Source organism: Felis catus, chromosome B3 (genome assembly GCF_018350175.1).
Source record: "Felis catus isolate Fca126 chromosome B3, F.catus_Fca126_mat1.0, whole genome shotgun sequence".
NCBI lineage: Eukaryota > Metazoa > Chordata > Mammalia > Carnivora > Felidae > Felis > Felis catus.
In genome coordinates, this window is record NC_058373.1 from 73,839,260 (window position 1) to 73,865,744 (window position 26,485).

Genomic DNA, 26,485 nt, shown 5'->3' on the forward strand with positions numbered 1-26,485 from the left:
GAGTCTGGCACTCATCTTTATTACAGGTTGGCAAGAATGAAGTTCCAGAGGCAGTGTCACTCCTCATCATGCAGTTTTTGCTGAGAAAGGAATAAAAGGTGTGAGGGGGCAGCTGGCAAGAGGGAGGAAGGGTGTGGGGAAGAATCTCCAGGGCTTTTAGGGGCCTAAAGGGGATGCCTTTAGGGGGATGCCTTTTGGCCTCAGGGATCTTGGTTCTCATTTGCGGGTCTTTGTAGTTTAGGGGGTGGAACTGGGCTTTCTTCAGAGGTGCCAGTCTGTACGGGCCACTCTGAGTAGGAAGGGGATTCTCAGGCATGGGAGCTGTGGGACCCCCAGGTCTGTCACACTATAGGGTAAGGAGTGCCCACTCTGAGGGGCACTGATATTGGCGGGTGTGTTGACATGGGGTGACTAGTGGGGCCCAGAGGAGGGACCCACCTTGGCGCCGATGTCGCGGCTCTTGGCCCGCAGCTTGTTGACCTGGGACTCGGCGATGTCCGCCCGCTCCTCTGCCTCATCCAGCTCGTGCTGCACCTTGCGGAACTTGGACAGGTTGGTGTTGGCCTGCTCCTCCTGCAGGGGCGGGGGTTAGGGCGGGGGAAGATGAAGTGAGAGGCAGCAGGGGTTGGAAATACTGAGCATCCCAATCTGAGGGACTCCCTGTCCCCGAGCTAGGGGCTTGGTGTTCTCACCCCCAACTATGTCCCCCTACCAGCTTTGCCAAGGATATCCTGCTCCTGGCTTGGCATCCTCCTCAACTTGCCCAGAATTCAGAATCCTTCATGGCCACCCACTGCCCAAGATGCGTTAGATACTGTCTGGTCTGGTTTCTTTCAGAACCCAGCCTCACTGCACCTGCTCAACCAGAACTCTGATAGATGATCCCAACTGCAGGGTTCCTGCACACATGTGAGCATTAACACCTTATTTGCACACTTTGCTGCCCACCCGGAGTCCTCCCCACTGCTCTATGGTCAGGTCCTTCTCTGGGCCCAATTCCATAGCCACCTTCCAGCCTTCAGCACTGTCTGGCCCCCTGGCCTGCTTAGCAGTGGCACTGCTTTCTCTTGGGCTTACTGGTGTATGGATTATAAGCAGTTTGTAGGCAGGTCCTGGGTCTATTTGACCCAAAAGCATTGCTTTTGTTTGCTCAGGGTGCCTGACATAGCTCTGAGCACCCAGAGCACGTGGAACGTCCAGTCCCCGTGCTGAGGCGGACACCTGTCAATTCTCACACATGAGAGGTATGTTGACAGAGAATGGAGAAAACCATGAACTCACTGCCTCCTCTGCCTGGCGCTTGTAGGCCTTGACCTTCAGTTGCAGCTTGTCCACCAGGTCCTGCAGCCGCAGCAGGTTCTTCTTGTCCTCTTCCGTCTGGGGGTGGATGGATGGGAGAAGCCAATTGAGAGGAGGAGCAAGTGGAATCACTGTTCCCTCCCTCAATACATCACTTTCCTCCCTAGGCCTTAGTTGCCGCTCCCTCCCATGGGCCAGGTCAATGAGGGGGTGGGGGATTCTACCTCTGTTGCTACTTATAAGTCAAAGGGCCACAGCAAGGTCCTCAGTCCAGATCTAAAAGGCAAAGAGGGCTGTAGCGCTAAAGTTGGAAGTGGGGGAAGGGGCCCAGAACCAAACAGAATTCTTTCATCTGATAACATGGAGACATCGGGGCTGTGTCAGTTCCAACCTGGAGCACTGTAGATGCTCCTGGCCAGTGGTTTTAGAGTGAGCTGAGAGGACTAATGAGGAACCCCGAACAAAGGGTATTATCATAGTCCAGACCATTCTGACCAATCATATATATATTGTACTGGGTCAGATTTGGGCACTGTACAGGATCACTGTCACCTGATCATTCCTATCTCCACATCATTGCATGTGCTAGGATACAACTTGCCCTTAGGATTGCAGTACATCTGCAGTTCTATAGCTGTGTCTCCTTCTTGTGCCTCTCATATCCAACTGTCAAATGAATCAATACCCCCTTTCTCTGTCCTTCCTTCCCAGGCACACTGTGAAAACAACAGGTCAAGGGCAAAAGCTCTGAGCTATGCAGATGCAGGTCTTAGAACATTTTGGGATCTTCTTTATCTAAGGCCTTCTATCTGTTGTTCCAGAAACTCCTTGGAAGATCTGAGTATTTTCCCATCTCTGACTTTTATCCCTAAAGTGCTACACTATGTCCCTCCCTTTCAGGCCAGTAGAAGCATTCCTTGGACCGTGCTAAAGCCTTAATGGTAGCACTTTAGGTTATTAAAAAAAAATCCTGAGGAAATTGTTGGTTAAGAGATTTTCAGGAAGTAGAGGTAGGTTCTGCATTCACTAGGAAAAATCATGGACTCAAGACAAATTGACTCCAGGGAATGTGAAAGAAAATTAATCTAAAGATAGCTTCTCAAGACATGGGTTCCAGGGGGGTCGGGTGGCATTTCTGGAAAGTGCATGTGCGTGGGGCCTGTGTGGGTTGGGAGGTGGGACTAGAGAAGCACTTTCACATTAGCTCTCAACTGCCCCCTAGAGCAGCTCCCACGCCCACACCTGGTAGGTGAGCTCCTTGATGCGGCGCTCACTCTTCCTCATGCCCTTGACCGACTCCGTGTTGCGCTTCTGCTCGGCCTCCAGCTCATTCTCCAGCTCCCGCACCCGGGCCTCCAGCTTCTGCAGCTGCTTCTTGCCGCCCTTGAGGGCGATCTGCTCGGCCTCATCCAGCCTGTGCTGCAGGTCCTTGATGGTCTGCTCCATGTTCTTCTTCATGCGCTCCAGGTGGGCGCTGGTGTCCTGCTCCTTCTTCAGCTCCTCTGCCATCATGGCAGCCTGGGGACGGGAGACACGTGTAAAAGAACAGAGGCCCAGGGCCTCTTGTCCCTTGAAGATCACCTTTTTCCCATCGTGGCGTTTGTTTCCCGAGGCCCTCAGACTCACGTAGCTACAGAGTCAACTTGCCACGGCACAGTGGCCTGGCCTGGACCCAGGGCCCCATGTCTTTAGCGGGGGCAGGAAGGGGAGCAGTCACTCACATCCGTGATGGCCTTCTTGGCCTTCTCCTCGGCGTTCCTGCACTCCTGCACGGCCTCCTCCACTTCAGTATGAAGCTGGGACAGGTCTGACTCCATCTTTTTCTTTTGGTTGATGAGGCTGGTGTTCTAGATACACGTAGAGAAAACTATCAAATAGATACTTTGTTATTTGATTCTACACCTGTATCCACAGAAAATTAAAACCAGTCATTTTTTTAAAGTCTTGTTTTTATTTATTCCTTGTATCCTTTGTTATTGTGTATTCCATGTTTTGTATCAGCTTTCCCTTTTCTTATGAAAACGGATATGTACTTGAGGTTTACCTAAAATTACTCAGCTCTGAAGAAAGACTTCAAGCAGCGAAAGGTCTGCAATTCTTCTCCTGACATCTTTCATAATGTGTCTATTCAGGAGCATGAAAATATTGCAGGGAAAATGGGAACAACTTTTTACCAGGACAATATCCTGGAAATGATTACAGTTGCAGAAAGAATATAGTAGAGTAATGAAGAGGGGGTGGAGTCAGTGGATGATATCATTCCCACACATACTAGATTACAGCAAAAAGGCCCACAGGACCCTGCAGTAAGATGGACACGAAAACTCATTGCAGAGAAGAGCTGACGTCACTGTGTACGGGACTGCAGAAAAATGGTGTTCCGTTGAGAATTTGGCTTACAAGTAGATGCACTTGTACTTCGTTAAATGCCCCACATCTCCCTCTACAGAGCAATCTGGGGGCTGTCCTCCAGATCAGGGATGCCAGATGACAGCACGCATTTCCTGTCATCTGGCAGGATCTTGTGACTTTGGTGGATCTTGCCAACCAATCACGACCCCATTAGCTTTTAAGTGTAGGCCCTCTTCTCAAGGTAGTGATTCCGACAGCCATGACTGACAGACGAGAGATGGCCCAACAGATGAAGCAATTTGCCATTCTGGTTGGACATACTCACTCAGAGCATCTGGTTCAGAAGCTTCTGTGGTGTCCCGGCCTCTGCCACTCAGCAGGTTTGTCCACACGGCCCCTGACCTCCTCACCTGGGAGTGCAGCAGCTGCACCCGCTCGCTGGTCTCGATCAGCTCCTGCTCCGCCAGCTTCCGAGACCGCTCCGTCTGCTCCACCACGGCCCGCAGCTCCTCCAGCTCAGCCTGCAGCAGGTTGTTACGCCGCTCCACGATGGCGATGTTCTCCTTCAGGTCGTCGTTGGCACGGACTGCGTCGTCCAGCTGGATCTGGGTGTCCTGCAGGGGAAAGCATGTGAGAGACCAGCACCCATCCCATCAAGGCTTCCTATTTGGGGTCTGACACACCCTATGCCATGTTCAAACCCTCGGTCCAGTAGAGGGCAAAGGGGCACATCCCCTCATCTGTTCTCTAGGCCTGGAAGCTGGACTGGTCCAGGACATGCTTAGGATCTGGTCGCTTTTCTTTCCTCAAGCCTCCAAGTCCAGGAGGTGGGTGGCTCCCACTTTCTCATTTGTGTCAGCCCAGGGCCCTCATCATACCTGTGGGCAGCTCCCTTCTGAGCGTCCCAACCTCTTTTACCTTCAGATGGGCCTGGGCAATCTTCAGGTGCTTCTGGGCCTCTGAGGCTGTCCTGTTGGCCTGGCTCAGCTGGATCTCCATCTCATTGAGGTCGCCCTCCATCTTTTTCTTCACCCGCAGGGCCTCGTTGCGGCTGCGTGTCTCTGCATCCAGGGAGGTCTGCAGTGAGTCCACCACCCGCAGGTGGTTGCGCTTGGCCTGCTCCATCTCCTCGTCCTTCTCTGCCAGCTTCCGCTCGATCTCTGCCTTGATCTGGTTGAACTCCAGCTGGGCCCGGAGGATCTTGCCCTCCTCATGCTCCAGGGAGGCCTGGGAGAGGGGGGGGAGAGAGGGTCCAAGTCAGACAGTCAGGGCACAGGGCAAGGTGGGGAGGAGGCCAAAAGTATGCAGGGTATTAGCCAGGACTACGGCCTCTGGAGAGGAAGGCCTGGGAAAAGATGCAGGAGGTGAGACCTGCATCCCAGACCACCAGGGTGCCCTGGCAGAGGAAGTGCAGGATGCTCTGGGTTTCCTCTGTCAAGGAAAGGGTTTGAACCTCACAATTGCCAAAACACTCTAGTACCAACACTGCGTAATCCTGACCCTCTAAACATCATAGAAAAGTGGGAGATTTTTCGGGGCGCCTGGGTGGCTCAGTCGGTTAAGTGTCCGACTTCAGCTCAGGTCATGATCTCATGGTTTGTGGGTTCGAGCCCCGGGTCAGGCTCTGTGCTGACAGCTCAGAGCCTGGAGCCTGCTTCTGATTCTGTCTCTCTCTGTCTGTCTCTCTGCCCCTCCCTTGCTCACGCTCTGTCTCTCTCTGTCTCTCAAAAATAAATAAATGTAAAAAGAAAAGTGGGAGATTTTTATGACCACATATTCCAAACTTTATCTTTGTTTCCTGGGTCACTTACCCTTTAGTGAAAAATGTTAGAAACCCCCTAACTCAGGACTTTCCCTAGGTTCTTAAAAATGAACAGTAATAATAGCAAATATATATTAAGTGCTTAAGTTTGTTACCTCATTTAATCTTAGTAATAACGCATAAAATCTTATTAGGTATGTACAATTAATTCCATTAGAGATAAGTAAAAGAAGGTACAGAGAGGTTAAGAAACTGGCCCAATGACACAGTGGAGGTTCTGAAGCCAAATTTCACATTCAGATCTGTTTGACTCTGAAGCCCACTTAATGTCTGAGGGGTTATTATGATAACCACTTTATAAACATGATAGGAAACATAACCTTATGACTTATAATCAGACTGGGATGATTTTCTGGGTGCAGACCTTGGCTTTGGAGGTAGTCATGGGTACCAGATAGTAGGTAGACTAAAAAAGGAGCTAATAAATTTTGTCTTGGGGTCAGCACCACCCCCAGGTGAAGGAGAGTGGGGAGTCAGAAACAAGACAGGGTAGGTAGAGGGTATGAGGTAGGGGTGTGGGCAGAAACAGCCTCTCACTTCTGCCTCCTCCAGGGCCGACTGCAGCTCCAACTTCTCCACTTCTAGCTGCTTGCGGACCTTCTCCAGCTCATGTGCATTCTTCCCTCCTTCTCCCAGCTGCTCAGTCAGGTCAGAGATCTCCTCTGGGGGTCAGAGGGCCAGAAAGCCCAAAGCCTGAGTTTTCCCTGCCCAGTGTGGCCCTCCCCGTCCCCCCCTCCCCCGCCCCTCCCTGGTCTCTCAGGCCTCAGCGCACCCTGAAGGTTTTTGTTCTCCCGCTTGAAGGTCTCCAGGTGCTCCAGGGACTCCTCGTAGGCATTCTTGAGCTTGAAGAGCTCTGTGCTGAGGGAGCGCGCCTCCTTCTGCGAGGACTCCAGCTCTGACTGCGACTCCTCATACTTCTGCTTCCACTCGGCCAGGATCTGCGGGGACCTGGCTCACTGCGTGGCCCCCAGCCCCGCCCCAGCCCCGCTCCAGGGCCTGCCCAGGTCCCTGGGCTGGGCTCAGCCTCCTCCCCTGCCCTCAAGGAGGAGGTCCCAGTCTTCACGGGTGACGTTGGCCTCCCTGCTCCGCCCCTGGCTGCGGCCTCCAGCTCAGGCCCACCTTGTCGAAATTCCTCTGCTTCTTGTCCAGGGCTGCGGCGGCTGCATTGGAGCGCTCCACATCCACCATCAGGTCCTCGATCTCATTCTGCAGTCGGTGCTTGGTCTTCTCCAGGGATGAGCACTTGGCGTTGACGGCCTCCACGGCCTCCTCGGCGTCCTGCAGCCGCTGGGCCAGCTTCTTCCTGCCCGGGGCAGTTAGTGTGTGTGTGTGTGTGTGTGTGTGTGTGTGTGTGTGTGTGATTCTACCTGGGAACAGTGGGACCTTGGAACCACCTCCTCCCCAGACCAGGTTGACCCAATCCTCCTCCCCACAATACCTTGGGACCCTGAACAGCCCTTTAGGCCCTGCGTCCCTAGCCTCGAGCAACCTAAGCCTGCGAGTGCCTAGGACAGAATGTCTTCCCTATGTGCAGTGACCTCTGGGTGACAACCCCCACCCCTCCCCATACCAGGCTGATCGATGGAAGCTCCTCTGACCAACAAGCTTTTTGCTCGTCTTATACGTGAGCATCAGGTATAACCCGAGCCAAAAGCTCATGCGTCACAGGAAGTGAGTCAGGGCCAGCCAGGTTCACTCAGAACACAAGATCCAGGCTCCCTTTCAATCATCTCTGTTAGCCCCCATGCTTCTTCCACCCTCCTCAGATCTCCTTCCCATGCCCACTCTGCCTGTCTTGCTCCTTCCTCTCTTAGAATTGGGTGGGCGACTGCCCTGAACTCACTTGGCCTCTTCGAGCTCTTCAGTCCTCTGGATGGCATCTGTCTCGTACTTGGTCCTCCACTGGGCCACCTCTGAGTTGGCCTTGGACAGGACGCGCTGCAGCTCAGCCTTGGCCTCTGTCTCCTCCTCGTACTGCTCCCGCAGCAGGTCACAGTCATGTCGGGCTGACTGCAGTGCGTGGGCCAGGGCGTTCTTTGCCTGGGGAGGGGTGGGCACTGACAGACAGGCTCATTTCCGAGGAAGGGAGGAGGGAATGCCCCACCACCATCATTCTCTAGATCCTTTTCATATCCATAGACTTCAAACAAGCCCAGCCTCAATTAGAGTGAGGGCTGGTGTGGAATCTCAGCATCTTGGAGTAGCCTCCCAGTTTGCCCACCCCACCCCCTTACAAATAAGGAAAGAGGCATTGGATGATGTTGAGGCGTGGCTTAGCTGGAGTGTAGAGGAAGCTAGATTGGGGCTCTTTCCACCACAGAGGATTCTCTCCGGTCTCTAGGCCCCTATTCCTGGTCTTGATGTTAATTGTCCAGCACCGCCATCAAGCCTGTCCCACTGCCCCTAGCTGCGCCTCACCTTGCCCTCCTCCTCCAGCTGCCTCTTGAGGTCCTCCAGCTGCTGGGTGTAGGAGAGCTTGCCTCGGGTCAGCTGGGAGATCAGTGCCTCCTTCTCATCCAGCTGCCGAGACAGCTCCCCTGGAGGTGGGAACAAGAGGGAGGAATTTGTGGGCTACGGAAGAGGGCCATTGGTACCTGACTCTCAGGAAGGCGCAGGGCTGGTGAGGGGCACCCACCGTTTTCAGTCTGCAGCTTAGCTCGCTGGGTGGTGAGGTCATTGAGGGAGCGTTGGGTCTCTTCCAGCTTTGCACGGTACTCATTGGCCTGGTCCTCCAGTGTCCGGGACACCTTCTCCAGGTTTGCCTTCAGGCAGTAAGGGACAACTTGTCATGGAAAGGGACTGGGTGGACCAGAGAAAGGATGGGAAGGCCAAGGTGGGGAGAGCACAGGGATCAGGGGGGTGAAAAAGAGAGGTGCTGACAGGAACAATCTGAAAGGGGTACATGAACTAAAGGAGAGATGGTGAAGAGCTGTGGGCAGAAGGAGGGAGGGTGAGGGAGAGAGCAAGACAGAGACCAAGAGGTGATGAAGGGGTGACGATGAGAAGACAGGGCAGAGACTGTGGAAGGAAGGCCACAGAGACAGAGAAGGGGGCAAGAAGGGTGAGAGGGCAGCCCACCTTGGCCTTGATGATCTGCTCCATGTTGGAGGTGACATCATCCAGCTCCAGCTTGAACTCGCTCTTCTCCTTCTCCAGCTTCTGCTTCACACGCTGCAGGTTGTCGATCTGCTCGCCCAGCTCGGCCACGCTGTCGGCGTGCTTCTTGCGCAGGGCCGCCGCCGTGGCCTCGTGCTGCAGCGTGGCCTCCTCCAGGTCCCGCCTCATCTTCTGGAACTCGGCCTCGCGCTTCTTGTTCATCTCGATCTGCACGGACGTGGCCCCGCCGGCCTCTTCCAGCCGCTCGCTGATCTCCTCCAGCTCCCGGGACAGGTCTGAGCGCAGCTTCTCCACCTTGGCCCTGGCGGTGCGCTCAGCCTCCAGCTCCTCCTCCAGCTCCTCGATGCGAGCCTGGGCCGGGACACAGAAAGCTCAGACCCACCGCCTGCAGACCCCACCCCAGGGCTCCAGAACACGCAGGTCTCTCCAGAGCAATGGTTCTCAACTAGGGAAAGTTTTGTGCCATGGGGGATAGTTGGCAATGTGTGTAGACATTTTTGCTTGTCATGACTTGCCATCTAGTGGGTAGAGGCCAGGGGTGCTGCTAGATATTCTGTGATGCACAGACCATCAATATCAATTTGGTTGAAGCTGAATCCTCAAAGCACTTCCTAGAGACATTTAGACTCAGTCTGAGAATCTGCAGCCCTGAATCCAGAGAATCTGTGTTCAGATGGGGATTCGGAGCTCCTGTGAGATCCTGAATCTCAAAGATTCCACAGATTCACTAGACTCTGCTCTGCTAAACATAAGGCAGGAAAGCTGGTGCTTGTATCTTACAAACAGTTGCAATAATATGCCTGAAAACAATCAAAATGTTTATAATCCGGGCTCCTGGGCTCAGTCAGTTGAGCGTCTGACCTCAGCTCAGGTCATGATCTCACTGTTCGTGAGTTAAAGCCCCACATCGGACTCTGCGCTGACAGCTCTGGAGCCTGGAGCCTGCTTCCGATTCTGTGTTTCCCTCTCTCTCTGCCTTTCTCCCACTTACGCTCTCTCTCTCTCTCTCTCTCTTTTTCTCTTTCTCTCAAAAATAAACATTAAAAAAATTTTTTTAATGCTTGTAATCTTCCAGGTTCACCACGAAGTCCAGTCAACCATACTCCTCACTCTCCAGGGGTTGCCTTATTTATGTCTAGGGTGGGTTCTACTTTTGTTGTTCCCTTCCAGGCCAGGTGAGTGCTAGAAAGTTGGCCTTTTCATCATCATGCCCCTACCTCATTTTTCTGGCCTTTTCCTTGGCCTTGACTAAATTGGGAGAATGTCCCATCTTTCATTTTGATCTGTTCCCTGACCAGCCAGGAGCAAAAAGGAGTATCAATCAGTGGAATCCCTGAATCTGTGGTTGAGGACAGTGTTAATGGAATGTGTGTGTGTGGGCCCTGGGAGCAGGAGAGAGAGGGCCACCACGCCTCTGCTCTCAAGATGAGGAAGGTAGGACTATGTGCAAGAGCTTGGGCAGGAAGAAGGAGGGCCTCAGCCTACGGCCAAGACCTGGTGAGGATAATAGCACTGTTGTTCTGGGTCTAAGGGCCAAAGACTTTGCCTAGACCCAAATAGAAGAACCTGGAGAATGTCCTAATATTCTGGCTATAACTGAGAGGGGCACTCAAGAAAATGGAAGGGTAAATTATCACTGAAGGCAGGCTAGCCCCTGAGCAGCTCCCCAAATGAGTGGAATTGTGTTCATGTATCACTTGTAGCCTGGACCATGGGCCCCAAATGCTGAGGAGAGATCAACGCTCTCCAATAGCCACAGTGTGACCAGAAAATCAGAGGATAAGGCCTTGCCTGTAATAGTTGAGTACCTGCTGTCTTTGTGGCCACTATGTCCAGACCTGGCCATGCAGCTTCTGTAGCTATAAAATGGCATCTCAGTACCTGTCTGCCTTGCTTCCAGGGCTCTTCTGACAAACACAGGACTAAAAGCACGTTAAAATTCAGGGTGCACTAAAAGTAAGGGTGGCTATGGCTGTTAATTTAATCTCCTCCTGAAGAGGGATGAGAAGGCCATGGAGAAAATAAAAGAACACCTTCTAGCTAGTGGCAGGCTGACTGCTAGCTGTCTAAGTGGTTTTATAAACATTATCTCCTCTGGCCTTCTGTAAGGCAGGTGCTATTATCTCATTTCACAGGTGAGAAGAGAATCTGAGACTCAGCAAGGGGAAGTGAATTGCTCAGGGTTGTAGGAGTTGACTGAATACCATAGGGTCAGTACCTGGGAAGAGTATGATCAGAGCACTCCATAGGAAGGTGCTCCATGAAGGCCCTCCTCACCTCCATGTAGAGGGAAAAAGTACCAGAAGAAGAGAAAGAGGAGACTTGAACCCTGTCATTTGTGCTGGAGGAAAAAAACCCACGAGACAGGGCACAGCTCATCAAGAGAGCCCTTTTAGTAGGCTTGTTTGCCTCCCAAAATAGCCCTGCTGAAATAAGACTCATTGCTCTAATGGGGGAAGGCTGGTGTTCCCAAGTGCCAAGTCAGGGGGCCTGGTGTCTCCAAGGCCGCCTGGAGTTGTAGATGCTGTCTGGAACCCTACAGAGCTCTTGCAGCCTCAGCTGCCTCACCACTGAGCTCCCCATTTGGCTGCACCAGGAAGAACTTCACCTGGTTTTCCTTCAGTTTCTTCTGCAGCTGAAGGGCCAGTGCCTGCTCATCCTCAATCTTACTGTTCTGCTGATTAATGTCAAACTCCTTCCTGGAGGAGAAGGGAGGGGTGACAGGTGGTCTTCCGTCCTCTGTGCCCATTCTCTTCTCTTGCCTGGCATGCTAGGACAAGTCCCCTCCCCACTGGTGCAGAGGGTGAATGAGGGAGGGCTGTTTGACTTCCTCATTCACACTGTGCCTGGGACAGTCATGGCCAGTGGGGTTGTGGCATCCTGTGCTCTAACCCTCAGGCCAGACATCTCCATTTGCCCCTCTGGGACACCCCAGGCTCCTACTTCTTGAGTTTTTCTTCAAGCTGCTGCTTGTCATTCTCCAGGTCCATGATGCTTTCCTGGGTCAGCTTCAGGTCACCCTCCAGCTTCCGCTTTGCTCGCTCCAGGTCCATACGAACCTTCTTCTCCTGCTCCAGGGATCCCTCCAGCTGGTGGAGAGAAGAAAATAAACAAGGTATAGAAAACATGAGATCCACAGTACATGCTCTTCTGCTCTCTTCTAAAGTCAAAGTCCAGCGGGATTGGAGGTCAAACTAGCAGAGAAATCCCTGCAAGCACAAAAAATTCTGAGTCCTAGTCTAGTGAGGAATTGCAGAGGGCAAAGAGGCTTCAGGGGTCATAGAGGTTAGCTCTAAGTACCAGGAACTCCTTGGCCTTTGATGTTGCCTGCAAAATCCTGACCTGAGAGAGACAGAGCATGACTCTTACTACTCACATCATCCACCTGCTGCTCCAGTTTGACCTTAGACTTAGTCAGTGTGTTGGCCTTGTCCTCCTCAGCCTGAAGGTCATCTAGGGCTTGCTGGTGGGCCTCCTGCAGAGCCTTCTTTTCCTTGGTCAGCTTGGCGATGATTTCATCTAGTCCAGCCATCTCCTCTGTCAGGTTCTTCACCTGCCGACCAAGACCCCCATCCCCTTTAGGGTCACAGGTCACCAGCCTGGAGATGTCTATGGGTATGTCCAATGCCAAGGACCAGGACCACCTTGTGGTTTGGGAATCCTGAGGAGACCTGGGCTGGAGCCAGAAGGAGCTGCCCTCACCTTGTTCTCTGTTGCATGCTTCTCCTTTTCCACCTTGGCCAGCGTCAGCTCCAGGTCATCAATGTCCTTCTTGAGCTCAGAGCACTCATCTTCCAGCTTGCGCTTCTTGGCAGTGAGCTCTGCATTCATCTCCTCCTCGTCCTCCAGCCTCTCTGTCATCTCCTTCACCTTGGCCTCCAGCTGGATCTTGTTCTTGATCAGCTGGTCACAGCGCTCCTCTGCATCATTGAGGTTATCTTGTTCCTGGGAGATGAGGAAGGAGAGTAGAACTGGTGATTAAAGAGAGAAGAGACACAGGACCTTAGTCCCTGGGGATGAGATGGGCTATAATCCAGGGGAGTAAAGGGGGAGGCATGAAGAGATAATTGCGTGGCTTTACTGCCTGCACTTGGAGCTGGAGGTCATTCTTCTCCTGCAGCAGGGACACCATCTTCTCCTCCAGCTCCTTGCGGCGAGCCTCTGACTTCTCCAGCGCCTCTTTGATGCGCCCAAACTCCTCCTTCATGGTGGCCATCTCCTTCTCTGTCTCTGCGCTCTTCAGCAGCGGCTTGATCTTGAAGTAGAGCTTCATCCAGGGCCAGTTCTTGACCCCCATGAAAGCCCGAATGTTCCACTGGATTACCAATAGGGCATCCCTGGGAAGGAAACATGGAAGTAGGAAAGAGCATTCAGAAAGAGCACTTCCCAAACATGGGACCGACTGCAGTTGGCTCCCAGCCCATCTAAGCAAGTTCGCAGGCACCAGAGGGCTGGAGCCCTGTCTTGCGCCTTGATATACACTCCCACTCCAACATTACCTCACTGATCATGGAGCTTCAATAAATATTTATTAATTGAACAATTCAACCAGAGGACAGTTTATATCTTCCCTGCTGGGGCACTAGTAGTAATGAAAGCTACGCCACTCAGAATGTCTACTAAGTTCAGTGTTTTTAATCCCATAAGAACTGCAAATATGTTAAAACTTGTATTTCACAGGTAAGAATATCTATAGCATATATGTAAATTATGAAGCATGAAATAAAATCACGAACCATGAACCTATCAATTGTTCAAACAACTAGAGCCATTATCAGTGTTGATTCAACCTGTGTGCTTCTCTCCATCCTCTTTCCTGGTCCCCCCACCAGAAGTAGCCACTATCCTGAATCTTGTGTTTTTCATTTCCTTACTTTCTCAAAACATACTTTAACTCAATGCGTATGTGTCTTTAAACAATATGTCACTGTTTTTTGTTATCTCTGAGTTTTATAAAAATTGCATTATACTGTATGTATCCTTCTGTGACTTGCTTTTGTTCACTCAGCAATATGCTTTTGAGGCTCATACACATTGTACCATGTAGTTGTAAGTCCCTCCTTTCATTGCTTTATAATATTCCACTGAACAACTATTCTACTATTTACCCATTCCCCCGGGGATGAAAATTGGAGTTGTTTCCAAATCTTTGCTGCTCGTCAATGATGCTATATTCTTTTTTTGTCTCATGTTGTACATGTGCAGGAGTTTCTGTGGGAATGCACTTAGAAGTGGAATTGGAAGGTATGCAATAGTCCATCTTTTTTCTCTTTTTAAGTGATGCTATGCCCAACACAGGACTCAAACTCACAACCCCAAGATCAAGAGCCGCATGCTCTACCAACTGAGCCAGCCATGTGCCCCTACAATTGTCCATCTTTATATTTTTTTTAAATATTTTTAAACGTTTATTTATTTTGAGAGAGACAGAGAGAGTGTGAGCAGGGGGTGGGGGAGAAGGGCAGAGAGAGAAGGAGAATCCCAGGCAGACTCTGCGTGGTCAGCGCAGAGCATGATGTGGGGCTTGAACCCATGAAACTGAGATCATAACCTGAGCTGAAATCAATAGCCAGACACTTAACCAACTGAGCCACCCAGGTGCCCCACAATAGTCCATCTTTTTTTTTTTTTAACATTTATTTATTTTTGAGAGAGAGAGACAGAGCATGAACAGGGAGGATCAGAGAGAGGGAGACACAGAATCTGAAGTAGGCTCCAGGCTCTGAGCTGTCAGCACAGAGCCCGACGTGGGGCTGGAACTCACGGGCGTGAGATCATGACCTGGGCCGAAGTCGGCCGCTTAACCGACTGAGCCACCCAGGCGCCCCATACAATAGTCCATCTTTAAGAGATAATACATTGTTTTTTCAGGGAGTTTGCACTAATTTACAGACTTCTTGATTTTTGTCAATCTAGTGTTTTTAAAGGGTATCTCGGGGCACCTGGGTGGCGCAGTTGGTTAAGCGTTCGACTTCAGCCAGGTCACGATCTCTCTGTCTGTGAGTTCGAGCCCTGCGTCGGGCTCTGGGCTGATGGCTCGGAGCCTGGAGCCTGTTTCTGATTCTGTGTCTCCCTCTCTCTCTGCCCCTCCCCCGTTCATGCTCTATCTTTCTCTGTCCCAAAAATAAATAAACGTTGAAAAAAAAATTTAAAAAAAAATAAAAAAATAAATGGTATCTCATTGAAGCTTAATTTGCATTTGCTTATGAAGAATTTTCTTTTTTTCTTTTTCAAAGAATTCAAAATGAGACCCAGAGTGGTAAAGTCACTTGCTCAAGCCAGCTAGTGAGTGGTGAAGTCAGAATTTGAACTCAGGTCATCTGACCCACACCAGTTAGCACTGCTTGTTTGCCTCTTATATATCTGGGAGAGCCTTTCCCTTTCCTTCACCTCACCTGCGTTCCACGATCTTCTTGAACTCAATGCGCATGAGCTGGCCCCGGGCTTGTGCTTGGATGCGGGTGATGATGCGGCTCAGCCTCTCGTCCCGCATCTCCTCCAGCAGACCCAGCAGCCCTGCCTTGAAGAACACCTGTGGGCAAGAGAGCCACAGCCTCAGAGAAGGGTAGCTAGGGTAGAGGAAGTGGGTGGGAGGTGCTGACTGAGCTCCTAGGGGATCCATCACCCATATATCCTAGACCTCAGAGTGAAATATGAAAAAGAAGACAGAAAGGAAGCCTGGGTTCCAGCCCTTGGGTTGATTCAGGAAGCCAGGATTCAGAGGCCTGCCTTCTAAACTCCTAGCTGCTCTGCTTAACATGGCTGGGCGTCCTGCAACTCCATGCTGTGGGGCTTTAGACCCACCTTGGTGTGGCCGAACTTGTACTGGTTGTGGTCAATGTCCAGGGAACCCAGCAGCTTCTCTGCCCCTTTCCTGCTGTCAATGAATTGGCCCTCAGGGATGGCCGTTGGGTTCAGGATGCGATACCTGGAGAGGGAGGTGCCCCAAGTCACCCACGTTCTGTGCTGACCTGCTCTGCCCACAGCATTCAGGGCCACCTGTGGACTCCCCTCCCCACCAGGTCTTCCCAGTTTCCCCCTGTTTCCTCAGCTCCAGGACACCCTGTATCCACCTCTGCCGGAAATCTCCATAGAGGATGCGGTTGGGGAAGCCCTTCCTGCAGATGCGGATGCCCTCCAGCACACCGTTACAGCGCAGCTGGTGCATGACCAGGGGGTTGTCCATCACCCCTGCAGCAAGAAAAGAGGAGAAAGGGTCAGCCTCAAGGCAAGTGGATGCCAAGTACCCTCTCTAGATTAGACCCTTACACATCGCTCACCTGGAGCCTTCCTTTCATTGGGGATGATGCAGCGCACAAAGTGAGGGTGGGTGGTCCTCAGGTTGGTCATAAGCTTGTTCAGATTCTCCTGGGGGTGGATGAGAGTGGGGACTCAGAAGCCACAAGAACCATCTTTTTGGTCCCTGAGCCCCTGACAGCCTGTCTCCAGAACTCTCCAAGGGACAGAGCTGACATATAATTTATGATGTGAATTCAGGCTTGTGTACAACTCCCATGCCCAAAATGACCACATAACTCTAACTTCTTTCATTCCCAAACTCAGAGCATCAGGTTAGGGTGACAGCCAAAGGGCTGGGCCTGCCCACCATGGGTTCTCTTAGCATCTCTGTGTCCTTCTTACCCGGTGGAGGGCTGACACTGTCTGAAAGGATGAGCCTTTTTTCTTCCCTCCTTTGCCTTTACTGCTGTCCCCTAATAACAAGAAAAGAGATGAGAAGCCAGAGCCTGAAAGTGGAGGAACCCTTTGGCAGGGGCAGGGTTCTGCCCCTCACTAGCCATGTGACTTCACAAAGTGATTCTCCATGTCTTAGGTTTTCCAGGAGGAGAATGGTAACTGCCTCTAAAAGATGTGATGAAGATTAGATAAGTTTGCTTGCTACATGGTTTATGCTGAAATAATACCAGTGCTTTTCTCCCACCTTCTAACTCCGCCCTTCATGCTTACATCTTTCCATGGTCTACCTTCCTTCTCATAATTCATCCTCCTCATTCCAATCCACACCCTCTCTTTTCCTTCTCTGAATGGGACACTCACTTGTTCTACCAGATGTTCAGTGATCCTCCTACAGGCATGGCTATGCTGGGCCTGGTGCAGTGATGCATGACACCCTCACTGACCTCCAGTTGCTCACAGTCTTGAGGAGACACACAACATGTACACCAATATCCATAGCACAAAGTGGAAAATGGCACTTTCAGAGATCAGGTACAGATGGATGCCTGTGGTATCTCCTGACCCCCATCCTGTGACTGGAAAGCAGGCTCCCTTCTGCCTCTATGGTCACATGGTTTGAAGCAGTGAGACCCTGGCCCCTCACAACTTAAGAATTGCTCTGGCCCAATACAGGGGCTGCCCTCTTACCAACATCAGCAGAAGCATATGAGGAGAAGAGTGTGGCCATGAGCTTGAGGGAGGACTTCTGGTACAAGCCCACCACTGTCTCATTGAGTGGGTCTTTGTTCTTCTCCAGCCAGCCCAGGATGTTGTAGTCCACGGTGCCAGCATAGTGGATCAGGGAGAAGTGAGCTTCCTGCTTCCCCTTGACATTGCGTGGCTTCTGGAAATTGTTGGACTTGCCCAGGTGGTTGTCATACAGCTTGGCCTTGAAGGTCATGTCAGTGGCCTTGGGGAACATGCACTCCTCCTCCAGGATAGACATGATGCCCATGGGCTGAGAGCAAGGGGAGGAAGCAGAAAGAGCATCATTGCATGCACTCCCAGGATTCCAGAGTCCCACACCCTACCAGAGGAAAGACTACAGCCCAGTATAGCGGGCAGGCTACAGAAACTCTGTGCTAGCACCTTCTGTCACAGTATAGGAACCTAATATTTCTTGGAATCAACCTAAATCCAATTCTATTCTGGCCTACATAACCTCTTTTTGCCCCAGTGGACCTAACAAAGAGCCCTGTGCTCCCAGTTGTCCTGCAAGGTCCCAAGGCCTTGCAGCAAGTCCCTTCTTCTTGTAAGACTCCTTGCCCCAGGGCAAGGAGTATGTATGTGTCAGAGGTGCCAGACTAAGGGACAGGCCAGAACCCTGTCTATATGATGGGTAACAGTTCTTCAAGGGATTGTTAGAGGGATCCAGGTTCTGTACAACATCCTGCTCTTCAGAAAGGATGGTAATTCTTGACTTTTCTTGGGGCAGGAATCGTAATGAGAATTTGATTAAACTAAAGATGTCTCCCTGGAAAAAAGCATGTTCATTCTCTCTCTCTCTCTCTCTCTCTCTCTCTCGCGTGCGCGCGCGCGCGCGCGCTTTCTCTTTCCCATATAATTTCAGGCAATTCTGAGGCTTCTGGAAGAGCAGCACCCTGGATAACCACCCAAAGCTTCTGGTAAGCTCGCATTTTCTGAAGGGCAATGGCTGGCTGGGTGAGGGTAGATATTCCATGCTCTGGTCTGTATCAACAAAGTGCAAAGGCACACTGAGAACAAGCCAGCACTGGGAGCCTCACACCTCACATCCTTGTCTCTTCTGAGTCTATAGACAAGAGGGGCTGAAACAGGTTCTCTGCTATCAGGAAGAGGAGGGAAAACCAAATGTCTCCATCTTTCCATGAATGATGCTTCTCATGGAAGTCAGAGGGACCAAGAGTCCTCTCCTCACTAAATCTCCTTCTTAGGACTCTGGGAGGTGACCACCGTGCAGGACAAGTTCTTAGGTCCTGGGGAGAGAAGAAAAGGGCTCATCCTCTGTATGCCCATGACTTTACAGTGGGTAGAAGCTGGGTCTGAGAGAGGCTTGGGATTCTGGGGACTCCAGTATCCTGGTTGTAGAAGGGACAGTACTGCCACTCTGTCTGGGATGACAGGGAAAGTGACACACACAGGTGGCAAGATGGAGGCAGCACCTTCTCGATGAGGTCGATGCAGGCCTGCAGGTCCATGCCAAAGTCGATGAACTCCCACTCGATGCCTTCCTTCTTGTACTCCTCCTGCTCCAGCACGAACATGTGGTGGTTGAAGAACTGCTGCAGCTTCTCGTTGGTGAAGTTGATGCACAGCTGCTCAAAGCTGTTGAACTGCGGGGGGCAGGGGTGGAGCAGGTCAGGCAGGCAGAGGTCTGAGAGGACAGTGAGGTCAGCCCAGGCCTGTGCCCCAGCCCAGTTAGGAGTGTGGCCAGACCCCTCCTCTGTCAGGCCAGGGAGAGGGAGCCCCCACTGGAAGACAGGATGATGTGTTTATCACCACTGAGCCCCACCGCCTTTCCCACTCCTGGCCATGATGGTCACAGGTGCGAATGAGTGAGTTACTGTTCCCCCCACACCCAGGCTCCCCCAACTCACATCGAAGATCTCGAAGCCAGCGATGTCCAGGACCCCTATGAAGTATTGGCGTGGCTGCTTGGTCTCCAGGGTGGCATTGATCCGTGTCACCATCCAGTTGAACATCTTCTCGTACACTGCCTTGGCCAGCGCCCCAATGGAATAGTACACCTGCTGGACGCTCTGCCCCTTGGTGACGTACTCATTGCCCACTTTCACCCGAGGGTGGCACAGCCCCTTGAGCAGGTCAGCTGAGTTGAGCCCCATGAGGTAGGCAGACTTGTCGGCATCTGGTGGGGAAGGAAATAACTAAGCAAGCACTTTCCACAGACCTCCTTTGCCTGCCCCAGAGCTTTTCTGAAGCATTGAGTCTGACCCCTGTCACTAAAGAATTGCAAATCCAGGCCTGGAAGGGCACAAGTCTTGCCAGGGGCACCCAGCCCAGGCCTCTCTATCTGTCCAGAACTTCCCACCACCCAGCAATTCCTCTTGCCTCTGTCTTTGCATCTACTGGGCGTCCCTGGGCGAGGCCCTTCACCAGCACAGCTGTGAGCTCATCCTTGCCCTCACTGTCCCTTCATGTCTCCAGGGCAGACACTGTGGTTGACAGAAGAGACATGTGCTGCTCCCTGCCTCCTTTCTTCCATCCCAGGATCTGGCCCAGGATTGGGCCCATTCTACTCTTAATCCATGTGGGGTTTTTTGGGTTTGTTTTGTTTTTGTTTTGTTTTGTTTTTAATATGTATGTATGTATGTATGTATTTTTGAGAGGGGGTGTGAGTGAGCGATAGGCAGAGAGAGAGGGAGAGAGAGAGAATCCTGGGAGGGGCAGAGAGAGGGGAGGGAGGAGAGAGAGAATCCCACGAAGGCTCTGCACTGTCAGCATGGAACATGAAGTACCTTGAGCTGGAGCTCACCCCATGCAAGACTCAAACTCACAAACCGTGAGATCATGATCTGAGCCAAAGTCAGATGCCTAACCAACTGAGCCACCCAGGTGCCCCAATCCATATGTTGACCAACTTGACCAGCTGGGAAATCAAGGTTTCTAACAACGTGTTACATCCCCCCCCCCCCAACATACAACCTCTGTTTAGAGGAAATTTATTTGATTTAATTTCAAGAATTTTATGGTAGCTTGTAACATGCTGTCATGAAACCCAGGCTTGGCATTTTGATATGGATAGACACAGATAAGTGGTCCTTGAAGATAGGCTAAGAGGAACGTTCTTAGGCATTTGTCTAGCCCTATACATCTCATATCTCCTTCTCCATGAAATGTTACCATAGTCCCGGAGCGAGCTAGGAGGGACTGTTGTTCCATTTCACTAAGGAGGAAACTGAGGTCCAGTGAAATGTGTGACATGTCGATGTCAAGCTGTATTTTGACCCCTGGCCTTTGCCTCCCAAACAGGACATGGCACAGAGTCCGAACAGAGCTCACCCAAGGATTGGAGACCCTTTTCATACATACCGCATTAATGATCAGGATGCACAGAGCTCAGAGTCCGCTTTCCTGAGCTTGGGTGAGTCTTGGGCCCAGGAGGAAGCATCCCCAACTCATAGTTGGGATTGAAGAGTTGGCAAGATTGTGGGGGACCTCCCTGTCTGCCCACCTCCCCCATGTCCCCGCCCCTCCCTGGCTCTCACCCCATCCATCTACCCTACAAGCCTCAGGTCCCTAGGAAGCAGGCCTGTCTGGGGAGAGTGGGTGGCCTCTGGCTAGGCTCTAACAAGGAGAAAGCCTGTTGGTAGGGGTGGATGGGGTGAGGGTGAGGGCAGAGCCTCCTTCTGGGAAAAGGTGCTTTCCTCTAACTTTCTCTATTTTATGGTCCTAATAGTCTTAATAAATTAGGTTGTCAGCTCTTGAAGAATTTTTGAAAGATACCACTTTTGGATGCAGCTTGGGAGACCCTGCTCCCAGTGGACTATCTCCTCATAACAAGTGAACGCCCAGCACCTCAGGCCTTTATAGCACCTGCCTTCCCTGCCCCACCTTCAGTGCCATCTGGCTCGGCCTGCTCCTCCCGCTGCTTCTGCTTGAACTTCATGTTGCCGTAGTGCATGATGGCACCTGTAAGCTTGTAGACGCCGGCTTTCTCCTCAGGAGTGAAGCCCAACACATCAAAGGCACTCTGGGAAAGAGCAAGAGAGGCAAAGAGGGTGGTTGGATTGGGTGGTACAGGAGCCCTCAGGAGCTTTCACACTGCCTCCTTACTCACATCCGTGGCCACGAGCTCCTCGGAGTCATCGATGGAGGCCACGGACACCTCTCCCTGAGACACGAAGGCGTAGTCGTAGGGGTTGTTGGTGACCAGCAGCATATCTGTCCAGGCAAGGAGCAGGGCAGGGGACAAGGGGATGGAAGAGGATAGAGACAGACAGAGAGGGGTTGGGAGAGGGACACCGTGGGGGTGGGGCAGGGATAATAGAGGAGAGGACCAGGAGCAGGGAGAGAGGAGGAGAGTCAGCAAGGACCATGCAGAGAATCAAAAAGACATGAAAAGGTAGACAGGAGACCCAGAGAGGGAGGACAGTGGGAGAATGATACCTGGGAGTAGGGCAGGCACAAAGAGGAGAAGGAAGAAACCGACCAGGAGGAGGAGAAGAAATATGACAAAGAAAAAGTAGGAAAGGAAGCAAGAGGAGACTCAGGCAGGTCTGAGATGGGGGAGGAAGAGAAAGCCACTGAGCAGACCAAAGGAGGAGGGAGGTGAGCAGGAGCAAGTGAGGAGAAGGAGGGTACCCGCCCTGTAGGGGAGGGCAGTGTGGGCATTGAGGCATCAGGTGGCCTCACCCAGCAACTCTGGCTTCTTGTTGGACAGGATCTGGTAGAAGATGTGGTAGTTTCTCTCAGCCTTCAGCTGGAAGATCACCCGAGACTTCTCCAGGAGATCTGAAGTGCGGAGATGGGGGGAAGGCAGGTAAGAACAGAGAGAGTCAATCCAACAAAATGATGGAGATTAGGGAAGAAAGGCTCTTATAACAAAATGGAGAAAGCAGGGAAAGAGGCAAGGAGATGCAGAGGGAATGTTAAGATAGGGTCGCCCAGCTAGCTGGGAAAGAAGGCAGAGATAGAGGACACAGAGAGGTGGGCAGGGCTCCCTGTCATACTCACAGGTCTCTATGTCTGCAGAAGCCAACTTTCCAGTGGCTCCAAAGTGGATCCTGATGAATTTCCCCTGGGGGCAGATGGGACAAACAGTGAGGGAACTGACCAGAAGGGACAGAATGGAGATCTTGGACCTCAACACAACCCAAAAAGCCCTGAATAGTTCTGGAAATGTTAATGACTTATTTGGTGTCCCAATTTACTATCAGGAAAACAGAGAAAAGGATGCTTATTCCCCTATTACCAAATATCTCTGAGCAGAAACAACAACATGGGAATGAAGGTAAATATTACTACCTTTGTTTCTTTTTTAAAAAATATTTATTTTTGAGAGAGATGGGGGAGGGGCAAAAGAGGGGGAACAGAGGATCCCAAGTGGGCTCTGTGCTCACAGCAGAGAGTCCAATGTGGGGCTCAAACTCATGAACCTTGAGATCATGATCTGAGCCAAAGTCGTACACTCAACTGACTGAGCCACCCAGGTGCCCCACTACCTCTGTTTAGAGGTAGGGAGTTTAGATAAGGGAGCTGGGACTTAAGCATGGAGACTTTCTGGGTAGGTGGAAAACTCGGAAATCAGCTCCAGCACCTATGCTCTCTTCCCCCTTCCCATGTGGAAGAGCTTTGTAAACAGTCATTAGGAAAATCTAGAATGTGACAAAAATCAGCTCCATTACTTGGCTATGAAACAGCCATGGTGACTCTGGGTCTCTTTTCTTGAGTTCTCAGAGCTCAGGGAGGCAGACTGAGTGGGGAGGGTTTGGGATGTGTGTGTGTGTGTGTGTGTGTGTGTGTGTGTACACACGCGCACACACACAAACACACACACACACACACACACTCACACACTTGCTGGTAACCAAAAGCCAAACACAGGATGATCAATTGGGTGTAGTGACTGTTAGGAAAACAGTGCCCCCCTTTTCTTGTCAAGGCCAGATGAGGCCAGTTGGCAGTCATCAAGGGCACTCACGAAGCGGGAGGAGTTGTCATTCCGAACCGTCTTGGCGTTGCCAAAGGCCTCCAGGGCGGGGTTGGCCTGGATGATCTGGTCTTCCAGGGTGCCCTGCAAAAGCAGCAAAACCTCGAGGGTTTATCTTCTGTCCACCTCCAGCAGTGGAGAGGGCAGGAGGCTGCTCTGGTCCTGGGAAATGGAGGTGGGCCTGTGGCTCCAAAGGGCCATATTTGGACATCAGAGTGTGTGTCTCCTGCCAGGAAGGTCTTGAGCATTGGGCTTAGTGGTGCTGTCCCCACTGTTCCCCAGGGCAAGGCTGGGGGTCCCCTGGGTCAGCCTGCCCACAGGCCCCCTCTGCTGAGCCTGTGGCCCACTCCATACCTTGTTGGCATTGGCATTGTCCTTCTTGCCACGGTCACCTATGGCCGCAATGCTGGCAAAGTACTGGATGACACGTTTTGTGTTCACAGTCTTCCCTGCACCGGATTCTCCACTGGAGGCAACAGGGACCCATCAGAACCCAAGATCCCCTCTGTGCTCCATTCAGAGTTCAGCACTGCACCCTCCTCCCTCAGAATCCTGGCCATCTAACCTCCTCCACTGGGGTCTTGCAGAGTTTGCATATCATTGTAGGTCACTCCGGCACCCCTCTGAAAACCCAGCTCCCCACACTCCTGACAGTCACAGCCTTGAAACTTTCCTCCCCTCTGTACCCCCAGGAATCAGCCTGGATCCTCCCCAAGTCCCTGTGTGGGTAGATGGCATTTGCTCACGTGATGAGGATGGACTGGTTCTCCCTATCTGGAAGAGGAAAGAAGAAAGGCAACAGAGTCAGGTCCATGGGGTACAGGGCTGAGGGGGCACAGGTCAGGGCTGCTAGACTCACCTGTCAGCATGTACTGGTAGGCATTGTCAGAGATGGAGAAGATGTGAGGTGGTGCCTCACTCCTCTTCTTGCCCCGGTAGGCAGCCACCACCTCCGCATTGTACACAGGCAGCCACTTGTAGGGATTGACGGTGACACAGAAGAGGCCAGAGTAGGTCTGGAGTAGGAGAGAGGGCAGACATGAGGGGCTAAAGTGGTAAGCCTGGGGCAGATGGTGACAGGCAGGGGAGTCTCTTGCTTATCCCAGCTGGCTCCTCTCTTCCTGCAGCTACCAGGGGTAGGAAGGGGGCAAAGGGGAGCTGGGCCCCATGGGCGAGTTCTGACCCCTATCCTTGAGAGAGTTGCCCTGGCCTCCTTTGGCCTCTATCCAAGGCTGGCATCCTGTCATGTATACTCACGTAGATCATCCAGGCTGCATAGCGCTCCTTGAGATTGAAGAGCACAGCGGGCTCGTGCAGGAAGGTCAGCATGGCCATGTCCTCGATCTTGTCAAACTTGGGTGGGTTCTGCTGCAACACCTGGTCCTCCTTCACGGTCACTGTCTGGGGAAGGTGCATGGACAGGGATGACCACACTCCTACCAGAACGCTTGCTATTGTGTACTCGCCAGCCTCACCCACTTACCTCCTCCCAGGACACGGGCCACAACCTGGCCTCGATCTCCCTGCTCTTCTCTGACCAGTGCCCATAGCTCCCCCACAACTCTTTCCCCACATAACTTACTGCTCACTCTCCCTCCCATCCTAGGTACTGTCCTAGAGTCCCTGTGTCTTGCCAGGACCCCAGAGCTTGTGCCCTTGAGCAGCACTTTTCCATCCCTGCTTCAACTGTGTAGGGGCAAACTTGGCGGGGCTGGCAGCTCTCCTGTCTGTGCACACACCTTACCTGACTCCTGGGGGCAGTGCTTGAGGGTGTCAGTTGCTCAGGGTCAACCTTGCCCTGCTGGAAAACATCTCACCCACCTTTCCTACACCTCCCTGTTCTGCATTGGTCACTATCAGTGTGGTTTGATTGGCATCAGTTTGCATGCCCTAATGTCATTAGATCCCACAGGTAGGCATTCTAGCATTGTTTTCTTTCTTTCTTTCTTTCTTTCTTTCTTTCTTTCTTTCTTTCTTTCTTTCTTTCTTTCTTTTACAGTGGAGGAAGCTGTGAATAGAATAATTAAATGGTTTACTGGCAGGGTGGATAGCCAGTGGCAAGGCTGGGATCAGAGTCAAAGCTCCCAGCAGGCTGTGGGCTGTCATAGCACACCTTGTTGGGACACAACATTCAGTCACCATGTCTCAAGGCAAATGGTTCTGAGCTGCTGCTAGTGACCAGTGGCCATTCTCATGGCTGGCCTGAGGAAGCAGGGACTGTGGACATCTGAGTGCTAGTCCCCAACTCTGGGACTGAGCGTTCAGCTCAAGAGTTCCTGCTTTTTTGATGAACCACGGGAATCTACTCCCAAAACCAAGAGCACACCGTACACACTGTATGTTAGCCAATTTGACAATAAATTATATCGATCTATCAATAAACATTAAAAAAAAAAAAGAGTTCCCACTTTTTGTGTTCCTCTGGGCCTAAGACTTTGCTCTTGGTTTGGGTGAGGTTGTGGTTTGGGGGAGTTGGTCCATGGAGGAAACTGAGGCACAGAGGGGAGGGATACACTTTCAAGAGGGAGCTTTACTTGATGCTGTGTCTGTGTCTTCTTTATCTACAGGACCCCTCTGAGGCCAAAACCAGTGGAGGTCCCCCCATCCCCGCCCCAGCATCCTCTCTGGCAAAGGATGTGCATCCCTGGGATGGTGCCCTGTTACATCTGCTCAGGTCCATCTGAGAAAGGTCAGAGTTCTCACTCAAATGTTGGGCTCCTCTGGGGGGGGCGTGTCCTACACCCTTGCTGGCTTTGGGTCTCCTACAGAGCCCCTCAGCTCCCACTGCAAGTGGCCCCACTCTTTATACACCCCCCACCAAACCTTCTCTCCCTTTCCCTGGTGCTCTGCCCCACACACCTTGCCATTTTCTGTCTCAGCAGTGACCTTGCCCCCTTCCCGGGACAGGATCTTGGCCTTCACAAACTCCTCCTTGTCGTCGGGCACAAAGCACTCAGTGCGGATATCGAAGGGCCGGGTCTGGGCCTCCAGACGCTCCTTCTCTGATTTGCGGAGGTACTGGGCTGCTGCCCCAAAATCAGCCATCTGGGCATCAGTCATTTTGGCGCTCCTTTGTGCCTGAGACCAGAAGACCCAAGCCTCAGTGAGTGGCACTGCCCTCCACACCCTCACTCCCTGCCACACTTCCTTATCACCTGGGTCCTATTGCTCTCCCCCACCGCTGAGAAGATCCTCGCCTGAGTCCCTTGCCCTGTGACATGATGCTGGAGGAGAATCTCTAAGGAGTTTGCTAAGGGGAGGTGCTGAGCTGCTTGGAGAAAGGACGGGGGCCCTGGTCCAGCAACCTGGCTCCCAAGAGATAATTGGGAGGCTCTCACCTAGTTATCTCTTCACAGAGAATCCTGAAGACTCTGAACCATGTGTGGAGCCACAGAGGCACAGCCAGGCAGAGGGAAGACCAGACAAAGAGAGTGAAAAATAATGGAGGCAGGTCAACAGGAGGAAGTGAGCCAGGAGGCTCGACCCAAAGAGCCAAAGAGCAGGACAGACCG

At 52.0% G+C, this 26,485-nt stretch overlaps 1 protein-coding gene and 1 long non-coding RNA gene across 2 annotated transcripts; one reads left to right on the forward strand and one right to left on the reverse strand.

The window, feature by feature from the left end:
• MYH6 (myosin heavy chain 6) lies at positions 1-26,033 on the reverse strand. The gene is made up of 37 exons (XM_019832816.3): positions 25,833-26,033; positions 24,231-24,374; positions 23,833-23,989; positions 23,720-23,747; positions 23,328-23,439; positions 22,965-23,057; positions 21,998-22,061; positions 21,677-21,775; positions 21,102-21,205; positions 20,876-21,014; positions 18,901-19,169; positions 18,466-18,636; positions 16,973-17,282; positions 16,232-16,302; positions 15,871-15,958; positions 15,664-15,781; positions 15,395-15,518; positions 14,986-15,122; positions 12,672-12,927; positions 12,293-12,535; positions 11,967-12,143; positions 11,534-11,679; positions 11,199-11,289; positions 8,552-8,941; positions 8,109-8,235; positions 7,892-8,010; positions 7,317-7,513; positions 6,593-6,776; positions 6,246-6,411; positions 6,011-6,135; positions 4,570-4,878; positions 4,062-4,265; positions 3,021-3,146; positions 2,542-2,817; positions 1,282-1,377; positions 439-573; positions 1-80 (listed from the first exon to the last, which is right to left on the reverse strand). The coding sequence occupies exons 1-37, from the start codon at positions 26,031-26,033 to the stop codon at positions 57-59; spliced, it is 5,820 nt and encodes a 1,939-aa protein (XP_019688375.2). The 3' UTR covers positions 1-56.
• Positions 21,548-25,988, forward strand: LOC109500766. The gene is made up of 6 exons (XR_002158488.2): positions 21,548-21,803; positions 22,201-22,274; positions 23,417-23,575; positions 23,666-23,781; positions 25,541-25,662; positions 25,853-25,988. It is a non-coding gene; the product is annotated as an uncharacterized LOC109500766 (long non-coding RNA).
• Positions 26,034-26,485: the final 452 nt, after the last annotated feature.

Coding starts and splice junctions, on each gene's coding strand:
- MYH6 (XM_019832816.3), bottom strand. CDS start 26,033: ATGACTGATGCCCAGATGGCTGATTTTGGGGCAGCAGCCCAGTACCTC. Junction 24,375..25,832: donor CTGAGACAGAAAATGGCAAG/GTGTGTGGGGCA, acceptor CACCTTCCCCAG/ACAGTGACCGTGAAGGAGGA. Junction 19,170..20,875: donor CGAGCCAGATGGCACTGAAG/GTGGGGCAGGGA, acceptor CTTCCCCACCAG/ATGCCGACAAGTCTGCCTAC.